The sequence below is a fragment of the Mizuhopecten yessoensis genome, unplaced genomic scaffold, assembly GCF_002113885.1.
Source record: "Mizuhopecten yessoensis strain PY_sf001 unplaced genomic scaffold, ASM211388v2 scaffold867, whole genome shotgun sequence".
In the NCBI taxonomy this organism is placed as follows: Eukaryota; Metazoa; Mollusca; class Bivalvia; order Pectinida; family Pectinidae; genus Mizuhopecten; species Mizuhopecten yessoensis.
In genome coordinates, this window is record NW_018403761.1 from 89678 (window position 1) to 110478 (window position 20801).

Below are 20801 nucleotides of genomic sequence, written 5' to 3' on the forward strand. Positions count from 1 at the left end.
TTGTCTCATTGTAACTATGCTTCCCTTACAACCAGGGAAGGTGTTTTCCTTTGTCTCACCATAACTATGTTTCCTTCTCACTGTAACTGCGTTTCCCTTACAACCAGTAGATGATTTTCCTTTGTCTCACTCTACCTGCGTTTTCCTATCAACCAGTAGATATGTTTTCCTTTTTCTCACTCTCCCTGCTCTTCCCTTACAACCAGTAGATGTGTTTTCCTTTTTCTCACTGTAACTGTGTTTCCCTTACAACCAGTGGATGTGTTTTCCTTGTTCTCACTGTAACTATGTTTCCCTTACAATCAGTAGATGTGTTTTCCTTTGTCTCACTGTAACTGTGTTTCCCTTAAAGCCAGTAGATGTATTTTCCTTTGTCTCACTGTAACTGTGTTTCCCTTAAAACCAGTAGATGTATTTTCCTTTTTCTCACTGTAACTGTGTTTCCCTTACAACCATTAGATGTGTTTTCCTTTTTCTCACTGTAACTGTGTTTCCCTTACAACCATTAGATGTGTTTTCCTTTTTCTCACTGTAACTGTGTTTCCCTTACAACCAGTAGATGTGTTTTTCCTTTTTCTCACTGTAACTGCGTTTCCCTTACAACCAGTAGATGATTTTCCTTTGTCTCACTCTACCTGCGTTTTCCTTTCAACCAGTAGATATGTTTTCCTTTTTCTCACTCTCCCTGCGCTTCCCTTACAACCAGTAGATGTGTTTTCCTTTATGTCATTGTTACTGTATTTCCCTTCTAACCAGTAGATGTGTTTTTCTTTTTCTCACTTTACCTGTGTTTCCCTTACAACCAGTAGATGTGTTTTTCTTTGTCTCAATGTAACTGTGTTTCCCTTAAAACCAGTAGATGTATTTTCCTTTTTCTCACTGTAACTGTGTTTCCCTTACAACCATTAGATGTGTTTTCCTTTTCCTCACTGTAACTGTGTTTTCCTTACAACCAGTAGATGTGTTTTCCTTTTTCTCACTGTAACTATGTTTCCCTTACAATCAGTAGATGTGTTTTCCTTTGTCTCACTGTACCTGTGTTTCCCTTACAACCAGTAGGAATGTTTTCTTTTATTTCATTGTAACTGTGTTTTCCTTACAACCAGTAGCTGTGTTTTCCTTTTTCTCACTGTAACTATGTTTCCCTTACAATCAGTAGATGTGTTTTCCTTTGTCTCACTCTACCTGCGTTTTCCTTTCAACCAGTAGGTATGTTTTCCTTTTTCTCACTCTCCCTGCGCTTCCCTTACAACCAGTAGATGTGTGTTCCTTTTTTCTCACTGTAACTGTGGTTCCCTTACAACCAGTAGATGTGTTGTCCTTTTTTCTCACTGTAACTGTGGTTCCCTTACAACCAGTAGATGTGTGTTCCTTTTTTCTCACTGTAACTGTGGTTCCCTTACAACCAGTAGATGTGTGTTCCTTTTTTCTCACTGTAACTGTGGTTCCCTTACAACCAGTAGATGTGTTTTTCCCTTTTCTCTCATTGTTACTGTATTTCCCTTACAACCAGTAGATGTATTTTCCTTTTTCTCCCTTACAACCAGAAGATGTGTTTTTCTTTTTCTCACTGTACCTGTGTTTTTCCTTTTTCTCACTGTAACTGCGTTTCCCTGACAACCATTAGATGATTTTCCTTTGTCTCACTCTACCTGCGTTTTCCTTTCAACCAGTAGGTATGTTTTCCTTTTTCTCACTCTCCCTGCGCTTCCCTTACAACCAGTAGATGTGTTGTCCTTTTTTCTCACTGTAACTGTGTTTCCCTTACAACCAGTCGATGATTTTCCTTTGTCTCACTCTACCTGCGTTTTCCTTTCAACCAGTAGATATGTTTTCCTTTTTCTCACTCTCCCTGCGTTTCCCTTACAACCAGTAGATGTATTTTCCTTTTTCTCACTGTACCTATGTTTCCCTTACAATCAGTAGATGTGTTTTCCTTTGTCTTACTGTAGCTGTGTTTCCCTTTAAACAAGTAGATGTGTTTTCGGTTTTCTCACCGTACCTGTGTTTCCTTTACAACCAGTAGATATGTTTTCCTTTGTCTCATTGTAACTGTGTTTCCCTAACAACCAGTAGATGTGTTTTCCTTTATCTCATTGTAAGTAGATGTGTTTTTCTTTGTCTCAATATAACTGTGTTTCCCTTACATCCAGTAGATGTGTTTCCCTTTGTCTCACTGTAACTGTGTTTCCCTTAAACCCAGTAGATGTATTTTCCTTTGTCTCGCTGTAACTGTGTTTCCCTTAAAACCAGTAGGTGTATTTTCCTTTGTCTCACTGTAACTGTTTTTCCCTTAAAACCAGTAGATGTATTTTTCTTTGTCTCAACGTAACTGTGTTTCCCTTAAAACCAGTAGATGTGTTTTTCTTTTTCTCACTGTACCTGTGTTTCCTTTACAACAAGTAGATGTGTTTTCCTTTGTCTCTGTGTTTCCCTTACAACCAGTAGAAATGTTTTCATTCATGTCATTGTAACTGTGTTTCCCTTACAAACAGCAGACGTGCTTTCCGTTGTCGCATTGTAACTATGCTTCCCTTACAACCAGGGAAGGTGTTTTCCTTTGCCCCACTTTACCTGCGTTTCTCTTTCAACCCCAGTAGATGTATTTTTCTTTGTCTCAACGTAACTGTGTTTCCCTTAAAACCAGTAGGTGTATTTTCCTTTGTCTCACTGTAACTGCTTACAACCAGAAGATGTGTTTTCCTTTATGTCATTGTAACTGTGTTTCCCTTACAACCAGTAGAAATGTTTTCTTTCATGTCATTGTAACTGTGTTTCCCTTACAACCAGTAGATGTGTTTTCCTTTTTCTCACTCTACCTGCGTTTCCCTTACAACCAGAAGATGTGTTTTTCTTTTTCTCACTCTACACATATTTCCCTTACATCCAGTAGATGTGTTTTCCTTTGTCTTGCTGTAACTGTGTTTTCCTTACAACCAGTAGAAATGTTTTCCTTTATGTCATTGTTATTGTGTTTCCTTTACAACCAGCAGACGTGTTTTCCTTTGTCTCACTGTAACTATGCTTCCCTTACAAACATGGAAGGTGTTTTCCTTTGTCTCACCATAACTATGTTTCCTTCATAACCAGTAGATGTGTTTTCCTTTGTCTCATTGTAACTGTGTTTCCCTTACAGCCAGTAGATGTGTTTTCCTTTGTCTCACTGTAACTGTGTTTCCCTTCAACCAGTATATGTGTTTTCCTTTGTCTCACTGTAACTGTGTTTCCCTTACAACCAGTGGAAATGTTTTCCTTTATGTCATTGTAACTTTGTTTCCCTTACAACCAGCAGACGTGTTTTCATTTTTCTCACTGTAGCTATGCTTCCCTTACAACCAGGGAAGGTGTTTTCCTTTGTCCCACTTTACCTGCGTTTCTCTTTCAACCAGTAGATGTATTTTCCTTTTTCTCACTGTTCCTGTGTTTCTCTTACAACCAATAGATGTGTTTTCCTATTTCTCACTGTACCTGCGTTTCCCTTACAACCAGTAGATGTGTTTTCCTCTATGTCATTGTAACTGTGTAACTGTGTTTCCCTTACAACGTGTTTTCCTTTATGTCATTGTAATTGTATTTCCCTTACAACCAGTAGATGTGTTTTCCTTTTTCTCACTGTAACTGTGTTTCCCTTACAACCAGTAGATCTGTTTTCCTATTTCGCACTCTACCTGCGTTTCCCTTACAACCAGTAGATGTGTTTTCCTTTTTTCTCACTGTAACTGTGTTTCCCTTACAACCAGTAGATCTGTTTTCCTATTTCGCACTCTACCTGCGTTTCCCTTACAACCAGTAGATGTGTTTTCCTTTGTCTCTCTCTACCTGCGTTTCCCTTTTAACCAGTAGATGTATTTTCCTTTGTCTCAACGTAACTGTGTTTCCCTTAAAATCAGTAGATGTGTTTTCCTTTGTCTTACTGTAACTGTGTTTCCCTTAAAACAAGTAGATGTGTTTTCGGTTTTCTCACTGTACCTGTGTTTCCTTTACAACCAGTAGATGTGTTTTCCTTTGTCTCACTGTAACTGTGTTTCCCTTAAAACCAGTAGATGTGTTTTCGGTTTTCTCACTGTACCTGTGTTTCCTTTACAACCAGTAGATGTGTTTTCCTTTGTCTCACTCTACCTGCGTTTCCCTTTTAACCAGTAGATGTATTTTCCTTTGTCTCAACGTAACTGTGTTTCCCTTAAAACCAGTAGATGTATTTTCCTTTGTCTCACTGTAACTGTATTTCCCTTAAAACCAGTAGATGTGTTTTTCTTTTTCTCAATGTACCTGTGTTTCCCTTACAACCAGTAGATGTGTTTTTCTTTTTCTCACTGTACCTGTGTTTCCCTTACAACCAGTAGATGTGTTTTTCTTCGTCTCAATGTAACTGTGTTTCCCTTACAACCAGTAGATGTGTTTTTCTTTTTCTCACTGTACCTGTGTTTCCCTTACAACCAGTAGATGGGTTTTCCTTTTTCTCACGGTACCTGTGTTTCCCTTATAACCAGTAGATGTGTTTTCCTTTGTCTCACTGTAACTGTGCTTCCCTTAAAACCAGTAGATGTGTTTTCCTTTGTCTCACTGTACCTGTGTTTTCCTTAAAACCAGTAGATGTGTCTTCCTTTGTCTAAACGTAACTGTGTTTCCCTTAAAACCAGTAGATGTGTTTTCCTTTTTCTCACTGTACCTGCGTTTCCCTTACAACCAGTAGATGTGTTTTCCTTTATGTCATTGTAACTGTGTTTCCCTTACAACCAGCAGATGTGTTTTCCTTTGTCTCACTGTAACTGTGTTTCCCTTACAACCAGTAGATGTATTTTCCTTTTTCTCACTGTACCTGTGTTTCTCTTACAACCAGTAGATGTGTTTTCCTTTTTCTCACTCTACCTGCGTTTCCCCTACAACCAGTAGATATGTTTTCCTTTGTCTCACTGTAACTGTGTTTCCCTTACAATCAGTAGATGGGTTTTCCTTTTTCTCAGTGTACCTGTGTTTCCCTTAAAACCATTAGATGTGTTTTCCTTTGTCTCACTGTACCTGTGTTTCCCTTATAACCAGTAGATGTGTTTTCCTTTATGTCATTGTAACTGTATTTCCCTTACAACCAGTAGATGCGTTTTCCTTTTTCTCACTGTAACTGTGTTTCCCTTACAACCAGCAGATGTGTTTTTCTTTTTCTCTCTGTACCTGTGTTTCCCTTACAACCAGAAGATGGGTTTTCCTTTTTCTCACTGTACCTGCGTTTCCCTTACAACCAGGAGATGTGTTTTCCTTTATGTCATTGTAACTGTGTTTCCCTTACAACCAGCAGATGTGTTTTCCTTTGTCTCACTGTAACTGGGTTTCCCTTACAACCAGTAGAAATGTTTTCCTTTATGTCATTGTAACTGTATTTCCCTTACAACCAGTAGATGCGTTTTCCTTTTTCTCACTGTAACTGTGTTTCCCTTAAAACCAGTAGATGTGTTTTCCTTTCTCTCAACGTAACTGTGTTTCCCTTCAAACCAGTCGATGTGTTTTCCTTTGTCTTACTGTAACTGTGTGTCCCTTTCAACCAGTAGATGTGTTTTCCTTTTTTCACTCTACCTGCGTTTCCCTTACTACCAGTAGATGTGTATTCCTTTTTCTCACTGTACCTGCGTTTCCCTTACAACCAGTAGATGGGTTTTCCTTTTTCTCACTGTACCTGTGCTTCCCTTAAAACCAGTAGATGTGTTTTTCTTTTTCTCAATGTACCTGTGTTTCCCTTACAATCAGTAGATGTGTTTTCCTTTTTTTCACTCTACCTGCGTTTCCCTTACAACCAGTAGATGTGTTTTTCTTTTTCTCAATGTACCTGTGTTTCCCTTACAACCAGTAGATGGGTTTTCCTTTTTCTCACTGTACCTGTGTTTCCCTTAAAACCAGTAGATGTGTTTTCCTTTGTCTCAACGTAACTGTGTTTCCCTTCAAACCAGTAGATGTGTTTTCCTTTGTCTTACTGTAACTGTGTTTCCCTTTCAACCAGTAGATGTGTTTTCCTTTTTCTCATTCTACATGCGTTTCCTTACAACCAGTAGATGTGTTTTTCTTTTTCTCACTGTACCTGTGTTTCCCTTACAACCAGTAGATGTGTTTTCCTTTTTCTCACTGTACCTGTGTTTCCCTTAAAACCAGTAGATGTCTTTTCCTTTGTCTCACTGTAACTGTGTTTCCCTTAAAACCAGTAGATGTGTTTTCCTTTTTCTCACTCTGCCTGCCTTTCCCTTAAAACCAGAAGATGTGTTTTCACTTATGTCATTGTAACTGTATTCCCTTACAACCAGTAGATGTGTTTTCCTTTGTCTCACTGTAACTGTGTTTCCTTTACAACAAGTAGATGTGTTTTCCTTTGTCTCACTGTAACTGCGTTTCCCTTAAAACCAGTAGATGTGTTTTCCTTTTTCTCACTCTACCTGCGTTTCCCGTACAACCAGTAGATGTGTTTTCCTTTTTCTCACTCTACCTGCCTTTCCCTTAAAACCAGAAGATGTGTTTTCCCTTATGTCATTGTAACTGTATTCCCTTACAACCAGTAGATGTGTTTTCCTTTGTCTCACTGTAACTGCGTTTCCCTTAAAACCAGTAGATGTGTTTTCCTTTTTCTCGCTGTACCTGTGTTTCCTTTACATCCAGTAGATGTTTTTTTCCTTTGTGTCATTGTAATTGTGTTTCCCTTACAACCAGTAGATGTATTTTCCTCTTTCTCACTGTACCTGCGTTTCCCTTACAACCAGTAGATGTATTTTCATTTTTCTCACTGTACCTGTGTTTCCCTTACAACCAGTAGATGTATTTTCCTTTTTCTCACTGTACCTGCGTTTCCCTTACAACCAATAGATCTGTTTTCCTTTTTTCTCACTGCAACTGTGTTTCCCTTACAACCAGTAGATGTGTTATCCTTTTTCTCACTCTACCTGCGTTTCCCTTACAACCAGTAGATGTATTTTCCTTTTTCTCACTGTACCTGCGTTTCCATTACAACCAATAGATCTGTTTTCCTTTTTTCTCACTGCAACTGTGTTTCCCTTACAGCCAGTAGATGTGTTATCCTTTTTCTCACTCTACCTGCGTTTCCCTTACATCCAGTAGATGTATTTTCCTTTTTCTCACTGTACCTGCGTTTCCCTTACAACCAGTAGATGTGTTTTCCCTTATGTCATTCTAACTGTATTTCCCTTACAACCAGTAGATGTGTTTTCCTTTGTCTCACTGTAACTGTGTTTCCCTTACAACCAGTAGATGTGTTTTCCCTTATGTCATTGTAACTGTATTTCCCTTACAACCAGTAGATGTATTTTCCTTTTTCTCACTCTACCTGCGTTTCCCTTAAAACCAGTAGATGTGTTTTCCTTTTTCTCACTGTAACTGTGTTTCCCTTACAACCAGTAGATGTGTTTTCCTTTGTCTCACTGTAACTGTGTTTCCTTTACAACAAGTAGATGTGTTTTCCTTTGTCTCACTGTAACTGTGGTTCCCTTAAAACCAGTAGATGTGTTTTCCCTTATGTCATTCTAACTGTATTTCCCTTACAACCAGTAGATGTGTTTTCCCTTATGTCATTCTAACTGTATTTCCCTTACAACCAGTAGATGTGTTTTCCTTTTTCTCACTGTACCTGTGTTTCTCTTACAACCAGTAGATGTGTTTTCCTTCTCACTGTAACTATGTTTCCCTTACAACCAGAAGAGGTGTTTTCCCTTTTCTCAATATTCCCCCCCCCCCCCCCCCCCCCATTACAACCAGTAGATGTGTTTTACTATATCTCATTGTAGCTATGCTTCCCCTACAGATTATTTGTGATGCCTATCCGCTGTGGGATTCTCACTGACCAGTCTCTGATGCTACGGCGAAGAACAAACGATCGGGACTCTGCCCTTTTCAGTTCCGATGATGACGTATCGACACTCTACGATGACGAGGATGTCCACAGAGCTGACGATGTAGTACCACAGATATACGCATGCGCAACTATGTGGCACGAGACGAGATGTGAAATGACGCAGCTCCTAAAATCTTTATTTAGGTAAATATTTTTGTCAGACCGATGTATGGATGGGCTTCCAACATTAGTTACTGCGGTTAGGGCAGAAACTATATAAAACTCTTCTTGTATACGACTCCTGTTAGGGTAGTGTTCTCAAAGGTATAGAGTACTGTTAGGGCCATGTTAAATGTTGATTCTTGACTATATTTGTTGAAATTATATTTGTGTTTTATTTGTGTTTCGTGGTTTTACGTTACATTTATATGCCAGAAACACAAGCAATGGGGAAAACAAATCCGATATCTGCTCTACAATAATTCTAATAATACGTTCTTAAATTGAATATCTCCCCCGTATATACCTTCAAAATAAAGAAACCGGATATGCAAAACACTGCGATTTGATAAATATATTAATATTTGGCGTGTTCTACGATCATAGACATGCTTTTATCTAGAAACCCATAAACATATATAATACTTACATAAAATGTACAAATATCACAATATGAGCTATTTAAATCACAGAAAGGTTTCTTTTGTTTTTGATCATCAAAGTTGTTCTAATTCAGAATGGACATTGATCACAGTGCACGGTTTCTGGCTCAGAAGTTCTACGGTATAAGGGATCCGGATTACTACGAGTTTGAAGGTAAGCGGCATGTTGTATTAGAACGGATATTTGTAACAGTTCTAAGCAGTACTTTGTGTAATTTCCATACAGTACTTTGTAACAGTTATAAGCAGTACTTTGTGTAATATCCATACAGTTCATGTACTTTGTAACAGTTCTAGGCTGTACTTTGTTTAATTTCCATACAGTACATGTACTTTGTAACAGTTCTAAGCAGTACTCTGTGTAATTTCCATACAGTACATGGACTTTGTAACAGTTCTAAGCAGTATTTTGTGTAATTTCCATACAGTTCATGTACTTTGTAACAGTTCTAAGCAGTACTTTGTGTAATTTCCATACAGTACTTTGTAACAGTTCTAAGCAGTACTTTGTGTAATTTTCATACAGTACTTTGTAACAGTTCTAAGCAGTACTTTGTGTAACTTCCATGCAGTACTTTGTGTAATTTCCATACAGTACATGTACTTTGTAACAGTTCTAAGCAGTACTTTGTGTAATTTCCATACTGTACTCTGTAACCGTTCTTAGCAGTACTTTGTGTAATTTCCATTCTGTACTCTGTAACCGTTCTTAGCAGTACTTTGTGTAATTTCCATACAGTACTCTGTAACAGTTCCATAGCAAATTCGTCGTTTTAGTTCCATAAACTGTTTTTATTACAATCCGTACAATATTTGTCGATATTGTTCCATAGAGTATTATAGATGCTGGCCCTACTGTTACACATAACTATGTTACAGCACACGTTTTTTTCGATGACGCGATGGAGCTTTCTGATGACGACACACTTATACCAAATAGCTTTGTAGCGGAGTTGATGGACTGCATAGATGACGCCATCAGGTGAGTGTGAACGTCAACGACAAGCGGTACTTTGTCTTTATGTGGTACAATGTTCATTTCTGATAATAGAATAATTGTTGAATGTTTTGAATCCTTTTCATAAAATGTTGCCATACGTCATATCGTGAGAGGTATCACATGTTGTGCCTATAAGTTTGCCTTTCCGAGGCAGCAAGAGACCGATTGGTACTGATATTTCTTAGCTGCTTTTTAGGTCACCTGAGCTTTAGCTCAAGTGACGTATTGCTATCCGTCTTCGTCCGTCGTCGTCCGTCGTCCATCGTCCGTCGTCCGTTAACATTTTACATTTTCAACTTAAGCTGAAATTCTGGCAAAGGGATTTCATTAATATTTCATGGGACGGTTACTGACCCTGACCAAGTGTTGTTATTTTTCGGGTCGATCAGAAATCCAACATGGCAGCCAGCGCTGCCATTTTGAAAAACTATTTCAAACTTAAAGTCAAGTTCTGCTGGGCCGATTGAACTGAAACTTTGTAGGAATGATCGACTCATGGTTCTGACAAAGTTTTGTTATTTTTCGGGTCGATCAGAAATACAATTTGGCTGCCATGGCCACTATTTTGAAAATACCTATTTCAAACTTAAAAACAAGTTCTAATAGGCCGATCTAACTGAAAGTCGGTTTAGGAATGATCAGCTCACGGTCCTGACAAACTTAAGATAAAAATATACATAACAATTTTTTACTCAAATCGGTAAATTTTTCAACAACAAAAATAATTACTGTAGGACTCAGGTGACCGTTAAGGCCCATGGGCCTCTTGTTTATAAATATGTTAATTTTATTTACACACGAACGCTTTGCCAATGTTATTGTCCGTAACATTTGGAGCGCTGGTTGAATATGGGGATTTTATTCCGTGCCGTTTAAGGCACCTCGAAGCGACCATAGTTTATAGGTTGACACACTTAGAACTTTATCCCACCTGTATTCTCCTGTTATTCTTTTCATGAAGGTGATCCTGACGATTGTCGTCATATGACAATTTCCATTTCAAGAATAAACAAAAATTAAAAAGAGTTCGCCTTATTCTTGTTATAAATAGATTTATTATAAGACTTCAAATATAATTGAAAATACAACCAATTATACTGAATGCTGTTGTTGATCACTACTGTTCGCACGTTAAATTGTATCTAGTGCTGTATGACATACATTTGTATAACTGTTATGTGATAACTTGTTTTAAACAGCTCCGTTCATGAGCGTCAGATGACACTAGCCCCGCCCGTGCGAACGCCAACTCCTTATGGAGGCCGGATGACGTGGCGCTTACCAGGAGGTACTCGTCTCGTCGTTCACCTGAAGGATAAGCACAAAATAAGACACAAGAAGCGCTGGTCACAGGTAAGGCATAACGGATCAAGGAACGGAGGGAATGCTGAGCACAGGTAAGTTACACTCGATAAGGTTAAGGACAGAACGCTGATCACAAGTAAGAAACACTCGATAAGGGTAAGGACAGAACGCTGATCACAGGTAAAAAAAAAACACTGGATAAGGTAGAGCGAGAATGCTGATCACAAGTAAGAAACTGTCGATAAGCGTAAGGACAGAACCCTGATCACAAGTTAAAAGCACTCGATAAGGATAGGGAGAGAACGCTGATCACAAGTAGGAAACCGTCGATAAGGGAAAGAACAGAACGCTGATTACAAGTAAAAAAGCACTCGATAAAGATAGGGAGAGAACGCTGATCACAAGAAAGAAACACTCGATTAGGTTAGGGAGAGAACGCTGATCACAAGTAAAAAACACTCGATAAGGGTAAGGACAGAACGCTGATCACAAGTAAAAAAAATCGATAAGGATAGGGAGAGAACGCTGATCACAAGTTAGAAACACTCGATAAGGATAGAGAGAGAACTCTAATCACAAGTAAATAACACTCGATAAGGATAGGGTGAGAAGGCTGATCACAAGTAAAAACAGTCGATAAGGATAGGGAGAGAACCCTGATCACATGTAAGAAACAGTCGATAAAGATAGAGAGGGAATGCTGATCACAAGTAGAAAACACTCGATAAGGACAGGGAGAGAACGCTGATCACAAGTAAGAAACACTCGATAAAAATATGGAGAGAACGCTGATCACAAATAAAAAACACCCGATAAGGATAGGGATAGAACGCTGATCACAAGTAAGAAACAGTCGATAGGGGGAGGGACAGAACGCTGATCACAGGTAAAAAAAAACACTCGATAAGGATAGGGAGAGAACGCTGACCACAAGTAAGAAACACTCGATAATGGTAAGGACAGAACGCTGATCACAAGTAAGAAACACTCGATAAGGATAGGGAGAGAACGCTGACCACAAGTAAGAAACACTCGATAATGGTTAGGACAGAACGCTGATCACAAGTAAGAAACACTCGATAAGGACAGGGAGAGAAGGCTGATCACAAGTAAAAAACAGTCGATAAGGATAGGGAGAGAACCCTGATCACATGTAAGAAACAGTCGATAAAGATAGAGAGGGAACGCTGATCACAAGTAGAAAACACTCGATAAGGACAAGGAGAGAACGCTGATCACAAGTAAGAAACACTCGATAAAAATATGGAGAGAACGCTGATCACAAGTAAAAAACACCCGATAAGGATAGGGATAGAACGCTGATCACAAGTAAAAACAGTCGATAAGGGTAAGGACAGAACGCTGCTAACAAGTAAAAAAACACTCGATAAGGATAGGAAAAGAACGCTGATCACAAGTAAAAAAACACTCGATAAGTATAGGGAGAGAACGCTGATCACAAGTTAAAAACAAAACTCGATAAGGATAGGGAGAGAACGCTGATCACATGTAAGAAACAGTCGATGGGTTAGGACAGAACGCTGATTACAAGTAAGAAACAGTCAATAAAGGTAAGGACGGAACGCTGATCACACGTAAGAAACAGTCGATAAAGGTAAGGACGGAACGCTGTTCACAAGTAAGAAACAGTCGATAAGAGTAAGGACAGAGCGCTGATCACAAGTAAAAAAACAGTCGATAAGGAAAGTACAGAACGTTGATCACACGTAAGAAACAGTCGATGGGTTAGGACAGAACGCTGATCACATGTAAGAAACCGTCGATGGGTTAGGACAGAACGCTGATTACAAGTAAGAAACAGTCGATAAAGGTAAGGACGGAACGCTGATCACAAGTAAAAAACAGTCGATAAGAATAAGGACAGAGCGCTGATCACAAGTAAGAAACAGTCGATAAGGTCAAGGACAGAACGTTGATCACACGTAAGAAACAGTCGATAAGGGTAAGGACAGAACGCTGATCACAAGTAAGAAACAGTCGATATGGATAGGGTGAGAACGTTGATCACAAGTAAAAAACACTCGATAAGGATAGGGAGAGAACGCTTATCACAGGCGATACTACTTATAGGCTTAGCTATTTGTCTGATTAATGACTATTCAGAACGGCCTCAGATTTATCCTCAACATGGAGACTGACATTGGCTGTTTAACTTGTGTTGCAACAAGAAAAAGTTGTTGTTTATGTTGCATTTCCTTCAAATTATCAAACAATAATGGTACTTAAACCCTACATGTGATCTGAATATTTACTCAACAGCAAATAAACACCGATGATTTCGTCCACGGCGATATACACCTTTGATTTTTTTCGTTATAAAACGTTGTATTTGTTTGGCTGATGCTTCATTGGCAACTGTAAAACCTTTTTTTTGTACTGTCCGTATACGTCATGTTTATGTTCAACTTTATGTTTGTCCAAACAGGTCATGTATATGTACTACTTGCTTGGCTACCGGATACTGGCACAACCTGAAAACCTCATCCATCGTGACCTCTCGGAGTCAATGAGTACCCCGGACAATGATTCTGGAACTCATCCCGTCAAACTCACCGAGACTCAGCTTCGACGGCGTCGACAGTCGTCACACTTCACACGAAGTGTTATCTTCAACTACGTCAGCGACGAGGTCCACACACAGGTATTCTTTTCACGTACATTCATTTAAAATTTGTGAAATGTCTCCAAAAGTTGATACAAAAAAGATATAGACACTTTCTTGTGACATATTGATGAAGAACACAATGCATAATCAGGTAGGACAAAGGCGCATAGCTTTGCAATAGCTGCAGCAATCTAATTTTTGTTTGTTCAATATTCCGGAGGTAAAGGACATGGAACCCCAGAAACAGTCATGCAAACGGTACAGCAGCAGTCAAAACACTTTTCGTTTTTTGGAACTGCTGGAACTTATTAAGGACATATTTACTTTTCCTATTCATCAGTTTCTCGTTTATTTGTATACAAATGAGATAACTTTGCTTTTCCAGGCAGAAAACACTTTCATTCTTACACTGGATGGTGACGTAGATTTCAAACCGGACGCAGTGCGACTTCTTGTGGACAGACTAAAGAAAAACAAGAAGGTGGGCGCAGCTTGTGGGCGTATCCATCCGGTTGGATCTGGTACGTTAACTTGTAGTTATAAGTTTAGACAATCTTTTCCATAAGTAAAATGTAAGTGCTCGGAGAAAAATGTGTTTCTTCCATTATTTCGTCCCTCCTTTATCGGCAGCTTATCGCCTAAACCTTCTTTTTAATCAATAAAGTGCGCCACACTAGGGCTATGTAATATAATGACTGTTTTTGTTGTAGATCTTATAATAGAAGTAAGTTTATTTCGTAAACCTTTCAGCTTATTCGTTAAATCTACAAAAAAGTATGATACCAAGATAGCATAGTACATATGAGCGGATTGGTCGAGTGGTTATCACTCCGGGCTTCCAAGCAGGCGGCCGGGGTACAATCCCCGAAGTCGCCGTACGCATGGAATATTCAGAATAAGTGATTTTCTACTGCCCATACAACTCCAACAACCCATGTGGAGTAGCAAATGGTCTTGGGTGGTTGTTGCGGTATCTGTGCTGTAGCATTCAAGTGTGGTGGCACTATAAATGATACCGTTGGAAGCACGGTCCCACTACAAACAGAACACAATACATCTCCAGCACACACACATGGCATACACACATTGGGGAATATTAGCCAGGTGGCATATGACTTGTAGTTAGCGCCTGATAAGGCAGCTCCTGTGAATTCCTCAATATTGTATTGATTAAAATATATGCTTATTGTATTGAATGTATAAAATTGTATATCTATGTATTGTAAGACGCTTTAGAGTGGTTTATCATCATCATCATCATCATCGATACAATAATAGCAATATCGTCATACAGTAATGTCACAATGTACACTATTAAGGTAGTTAAAATAATTTTGCTCGTATAGTTCTGAATACAATTATTTCGGATCATTCACAAATTACACATTATAGCAGACTATAAATGATCATAACTAGTTAAACAAGAACTAATATGTACACTTAACTCCTTTCTTATTATCTTCAAAAATATCACTGCCTAACTTTCGAATAAATCCTGGTTCCTAGTATGATAAAAATGTATTCATCTTCTTTATCTGAGTTACATCCAGTACAGTTTAGGACAATCTTAAATAATTTGGTAATAACGACATGTTAGTTATGTATATATACAAACCACCAGTGGTATACATGGACAGTGGCTACAGGATACGTGAACAGTACATTGTATATGTACGGATGTTTTATTGTATTGCTCCTTTAGTTCAATGTCAGTTTTACCTGTTTACCTGTTCTGTTTAATTCTGTAACATTGTTTACACAGAAATCTTGTCTTAAATTCACTAGACTTTCTACAATAATACTTCTTTAAGCAAATCTGACTGAAATTAAGCAAAAAAGTGGACTTTAGAAAGTACAATTGAATCAATCATCAATTACTGCTGTTATTGAATTGAAAGCAATATATGAAGAAGAAATTATATATTGAATAATTCTTCGTGTACTACTTGATTATTTCTTGATAATATTTCTTGTTTGTATACATCATTAAATATATATTCTGATATTTTACAAGTTTTTATGTTATATTTCCTTATCCTTTAAGTATGTCTAACAATATCTGAAGCCATATACTTACTGATTGTTTCTCCTGTACAAAAAAAAAGTCATATGACATATAAATGCTAATCTGGACTTGCTTAATCAATGTAGGCTATATTTTGATAGAGGCAGCCAGTATACAATGATGATACTAGATTTATAATAATTGATCAGACAATTAAAATAATAAATCAAACAAAATAGAAATCAATCTAGCGCAATCATAGGTAACGTGTTATAATGTGTCCTATATAACCTGTATATCATGTTTTAACACTGAAGGTCCGATTCTGTGGTACCAGGAGTTTGAGTATGCTATTGGTCACTGGCTACAGAAGGCTACCGAACACGTATTTGGGTGTGTCCTGTGTGCTCCGGGGTGCTTCAGCTTGTTCCGCGGGTCGGCTCTAATGGACGACAATGTGGCCCGAACTTACGCCATACGTACGACAGAGGCCGGCCAGTACGTCCAATACGATCAAGGTAATGCTAGTCAAGTATGGTAAGAGTAAATATAAAGTCTATTCTGATCACGGCACCAGTAAGAATAAAACCCCTGGTCTTCAAAGTGAATCATAAAACATTGGTGCGTATCAGAGTAGGTAGGCACTCCAGTCTGATGTCATGGTAAGAAAACAGTCTAGTAGCATCATGGTAAGAAAACAGTCTAGTATGATCATGGTAAGAAAACAGTCTAGTATGTTCCGGGTAAGTAATAAACAACTCAGTATGGTCAAGGTAAGTAAACAGTCCAGTCTAGTGTAGTATACAGTCATGTATGATCGGGTAATTAATCAATCTAGTATGACATAGGTAGGTAAATAAATAGAGTTATCTGACTGCGTAACTAAAGTAATGCGCATCTGTAGTAAACAGACAAAAGTACGGGAATGGTAAAAAATCTATGGAACAGGAAGTGAGGTGTTTGGTGTTAGTTTTAGCATTGAAGAAATCCTACAGAGTGTAACATATATATGAACAAAATGGCAAGGGCATTTTTGTCAATATAGATATGTATATTAAAAATACTTTGCTATCATATATACTAATCTATGTGTTTCAGGTGAGGACCGTTGGCTTAGTACTCTCCTTCTCCAACAAGGCTATCGTATCGATTATTGTGCTGCTGCAGATGCATTGACGCACGCACCTGAGACATTTTCGGAATTTTTCAATCAACGACGACGATGGGGACCATCGACTCTGGCCAATGTCATCGACCTTCTTGGAGACTGGAAGAACACGGTCAGGTTGAACGATAACATAAGTACGCCTTACGTCCTGTACCAGTTTCTTCTACTTGTATCAACCTTGCTAGGTCCCGCCACTGTCCTTTTAATGATGGCAGGTGCTTTCTCGGTCGTCTTCAAAACAAGCGTCTTCCAGTCGTACGCGCTGTCTCTTATCCCGCCGATCACATTCATCGTGCTGTGCATATACACAAAACCGACCACACAAGTTACTATAGCAACAATCATGAGCGCGTGTTATGCTATCATAATGACCATTGTGTTGATAGGAACTATTGGAACAGCAATAGATGGGTCGTTGACCAGTCCGAACGTCGTCTTCCTCCTCATCCTTGTCATTATTTTCTTTGTTGCTGCTCTAATGCACCCGGAGGAGTTCGCTTGTGTGATACCAGGTGCGCTGTATTTTATCTGTATACCGACAGGTTATCTGGTGCTTACCATATACTATCTATGTAATCTGCACATAGTGTCTTGGGGCACAAGAGAACTTCCCATGCGGAAATCGAAAGAAGAACTACTAGAGGAGAAAAGAACATTAGAGGAAAAACGGATGAAACGCCAGCAAAAAGGAATATTGGGTTGGCTAGGTCTGGATAACATTTTTAATGAAATGGCAGACATGTTTCGACAAATGCGCCAGGCTACCCTAGTGACTAAACCAGAGACTAAATCAAAAACCGATGAACTTCTTCAAGAACTCGTATTCGAGTTGCGACAGAACCGAGATACAAAGGTATCACCGAGGCACCGCTCCTTTTCAACAATGACAAACACTTGTAAAGCAGAAAATATAGTGTTGAAACAAGAAAGCCTCAATACTTATCCGTGTCCTAAGCCGGAGGCTGGGGAAACAAAACCGAATACTACAGGTAAAATGCCTTTATTGATGAAAAATGAAGATCCCGAGAACCCGGGCTGGCTAAAGGATTCCATTTGTGGGGAAGGACCCATAAAGAAGATGGACTCAAGAGAACTGTTGTTCTGGGAACAACTTTTAAAGCGGTATCTTCATCCAATTATCGAGGACAAAGTTCACCAGGAAAAAGTCGCTTCTGATTTAAAGAATCTCCGAAACAATGCTGTGTTTGGATTTTTTATGACGAGTGCTCTGTGGATTGCACTGACGATGCAATTACAACTGTTACAAGATGAATTCAAAGACACTGCTCTATTCATCAAAATTCCACATTATGATCCTCTGAAGAAGGATCTAACATTTGAACCGCTTGGTATGTTTTTTCTCGGATTATTCGGCGCAATTTTGGTGTTTCAATTTATTGGAATGCTTTCCCACCGATGGGGAACAATCCTACATGTACTTTCCATCACCGACGTGTCATGCAGTAAGAAATTTACAGAGAAATACAAGATCCAGGAAATCATTATGAAAACGATGGAACTTCAGAGAGTTATAAACATCGAAAATGAACCGGAACCGGATTACGATGATCCCATATCAGATTACGAAGAGGAAGATATCGACGAAGACGATGATCTGTCATCTAATGTGTATACTGATACTTTATCTAGTGACTCCAGCACAGCACATCCTCCTTCTTATCACTCACAAGACTATAAAAATAAGAAAGCTACCCTTCGAAGACGAAATAGCGCTATTTTCAACAAACGAGGCTTTTCCACTGGTAGGACGTTGAGGAGGGCATTTGAACGACGCTTTAGGAACCAGCTGAAACGCGAACGCAGTGGCGAAACACAAGCAACAAATGAATCTATCAGCAGCACACACAGAGCAGATGTACTATCGGAAAGTGTGTAAACCCTGTAAGTCATTGTCATTTGACCGTAAAGGTCTTTAAGCGCTGTATCAAATTTTAACTTTCATACAAGGTTCTTTTCGATTAACGTGAAAATCTCAAATCGTTATATATGCAGTTAAGATATGGTAATGACAGGTACTAATAGTTTGTAAATATACGCATTAGAAATATTTGTGGTCGTATTAGATTCGCCTATCCGTTTTACTATAAAAGCCTAAAAAACAAACTTTTAGCGAAATATACTCTATGCATTGTATAGACATAGTCTGATATTAACAGTTGACATAGTTGTTTACAATGTTTAGACGTACAATGCCGTGTATAATGTATACAGATATTCTGTTGTTTGCCGTCAACATGTTTTACCCGGGTGCTTACAACATAAAGCTATATCTGGTTGATTTTTTATTAAGATCTTTAAAGTATACATAAAGTAAAATCAAAGCGATTTAAATTTCTATAATTTTTATATTTTGTAACAAATCATAAAATAAAAAGTAGCAATTATTCATATATCATAAAAACCGTATACGTGTGTATCATTAAACGCGGATAGCTTACAAGAAATAACCGACTAAAACCGCTGCCGACTTGCCGCGACGCAGTGGCGAAAGTTAGACTAAAGTGCTGCTCGTTTGAAGTCAGCTCCGCCTTGAAGGTTCCGTTTTCAGTCTGCTTTTCCAGAAGGTTTTCATACTTGGTTCTTAGTTATAATTAAGTATAATTATATTATATGCTGCACATGCTGAATATCACGGAAGTTTCTAGATCTTTGTTGATGCTGTGTTCAATTATCAAAAACAAAATTCACTTTTAATTGTCTCAAAGGTACAGTCGGTATAGCAGCTCATTGTCTTTTCAGTTCAAATTGAGCTCCAATTTCCCTATCATTTTTTTTTCAAAACTAATTTATCCTATTGTTTTTTTCTTATCACAAGTGTTTTTGTTTTAAATTGAATCACAATGAAAACTGATGATTCTTTGTATATTTTCTTTTCTTGATTATAACATTTACCTCATTTAGAATAAACATTTTCTGCTTCATCAACGACACAAGCCGGGTTAAAATCTGGGTTAAAACCCATGTAACGTCCTCATGGCGAGAATATGATTGTGGCAATAAAACAAAACGCACATTAATGAGTAAAATTTAAAAAAAAAATAAAAAAATATCAATGTCAAACGCTGATTCACAGACAAAATATTATCTCCTTTTGATGGTCAAACCTAATTATAATTAGGGCCTAACCTCATCGTAGTGCTTAGCAAATCACACGTGCAAACGTATTGTTTAAATGAAGCAAAACGTTTGGATAATCTCTTAGCACATTCAAGTTCAATACTTCACCTAAGTGAATCAATAAAAACTCATAATTACAAAATGATTTATATTCATAGAGTATATTTAAAGTTTTAAAGTTTAAAAGTATAAAAGTATAATAAGTTTTAAAGTATACCCTATATTGAAATACTTGGTTACATGATATGTAAAACATTGTGCACTGATATACCGTATCTAATGAGTAGTTACATAATGTATCAGTCTTGTCGTACTGATATACCGTATCTTATGAGTAGTTACATAAAGTGTAAGTCTTGCCGTACTGAAATACCGTATCTTATGAGTAGTTACATAATGTGTAAGACTTGCCGGACTGATATACCGTATCTTATGAGTAGTAACATAATGTATAAGTCCTGCCGTACTGATATACCGTATCTTATGAGTAGTTACATAAAGTGTAAGACTTGCCGTACTGATATACCGTATCTTATGAGTAGTTACGTAAAGTGTAAGTCTTGCCGTACTGATATACCGTATCTAATGAGTATTTACATAATGTATAAGTCCTGCCGTACTGATATACAGTATCTAATGAGTAGTTACATAAAGTGTAAGTCCTGCCGTACTGATATACCGTATCTTATGAGTAGTAACATAATGTATAAGTCCTGCCGTACTGATATACCGTCTTATGAGTAGTTACATAAAGTGTAAGTCTTGCTGTACTGATATACCGTATCTTATGAGTAGTTACATAGTACTGATATACCGTATCTTATGAGTAGTAACATAATGTATAAGTCCTGCCGTACTGATATACAGTATCTAATGAGTAGTTACATAAAGTGTAAGTCTTGCCGTACAGATATACCGTATCTTATGAGTAGTTACATAAAGTCTAAGACTTGCCGTACTGATATACCGTATCTTATGGGTAGTTACGTAAAGTGTAAGTCTTGCCGTACTGATATACCGAATCTAATGAGTAGTTACATAAAGTGTAAGTCTTGCTGTACTGATATACCGTATC

At 38.1% G+C, this 20801-nt stretch overlaps 1 protein-coding gene across 1 annotated transcript in view; it reads left to right on the forward strand.

Moving 5' to 3' along the window:
• Positions 1–18485, forward strand: part of LOC110453643 — a 46870-nt gene extending 28385 nt beyond the window's left edge. The window contains exons 6-13 of the mRNA XM_021502685.1: positions 7793–8026; positions 8559–8638; positions 9364–9466; positions 10684–10837; positions 13236–13451; positions 13801–13936; positions 15738–15938; positions 16519–18485. Of these exons, the coding sequence (XP_021358360.1) occupies positions 7793–8026; positions 8559–8638; positions 9364–9466; positions 10684–10837; positions 13236–13451; positions 13801–13936; positions 15738–15938; positions 16519–18485 (3091 nt within the window). The remainder of the gene's footprint in view (positions 1–7792; positions 8027–8558; positions 8639–9363; positions 9467–10683; positions 10838–13235; positions 13452–13800; positions 13937–15737; positions 15939–16518) is intronic.
• Positions 18486–20801: the final 2316 nt, after the last annotated feature.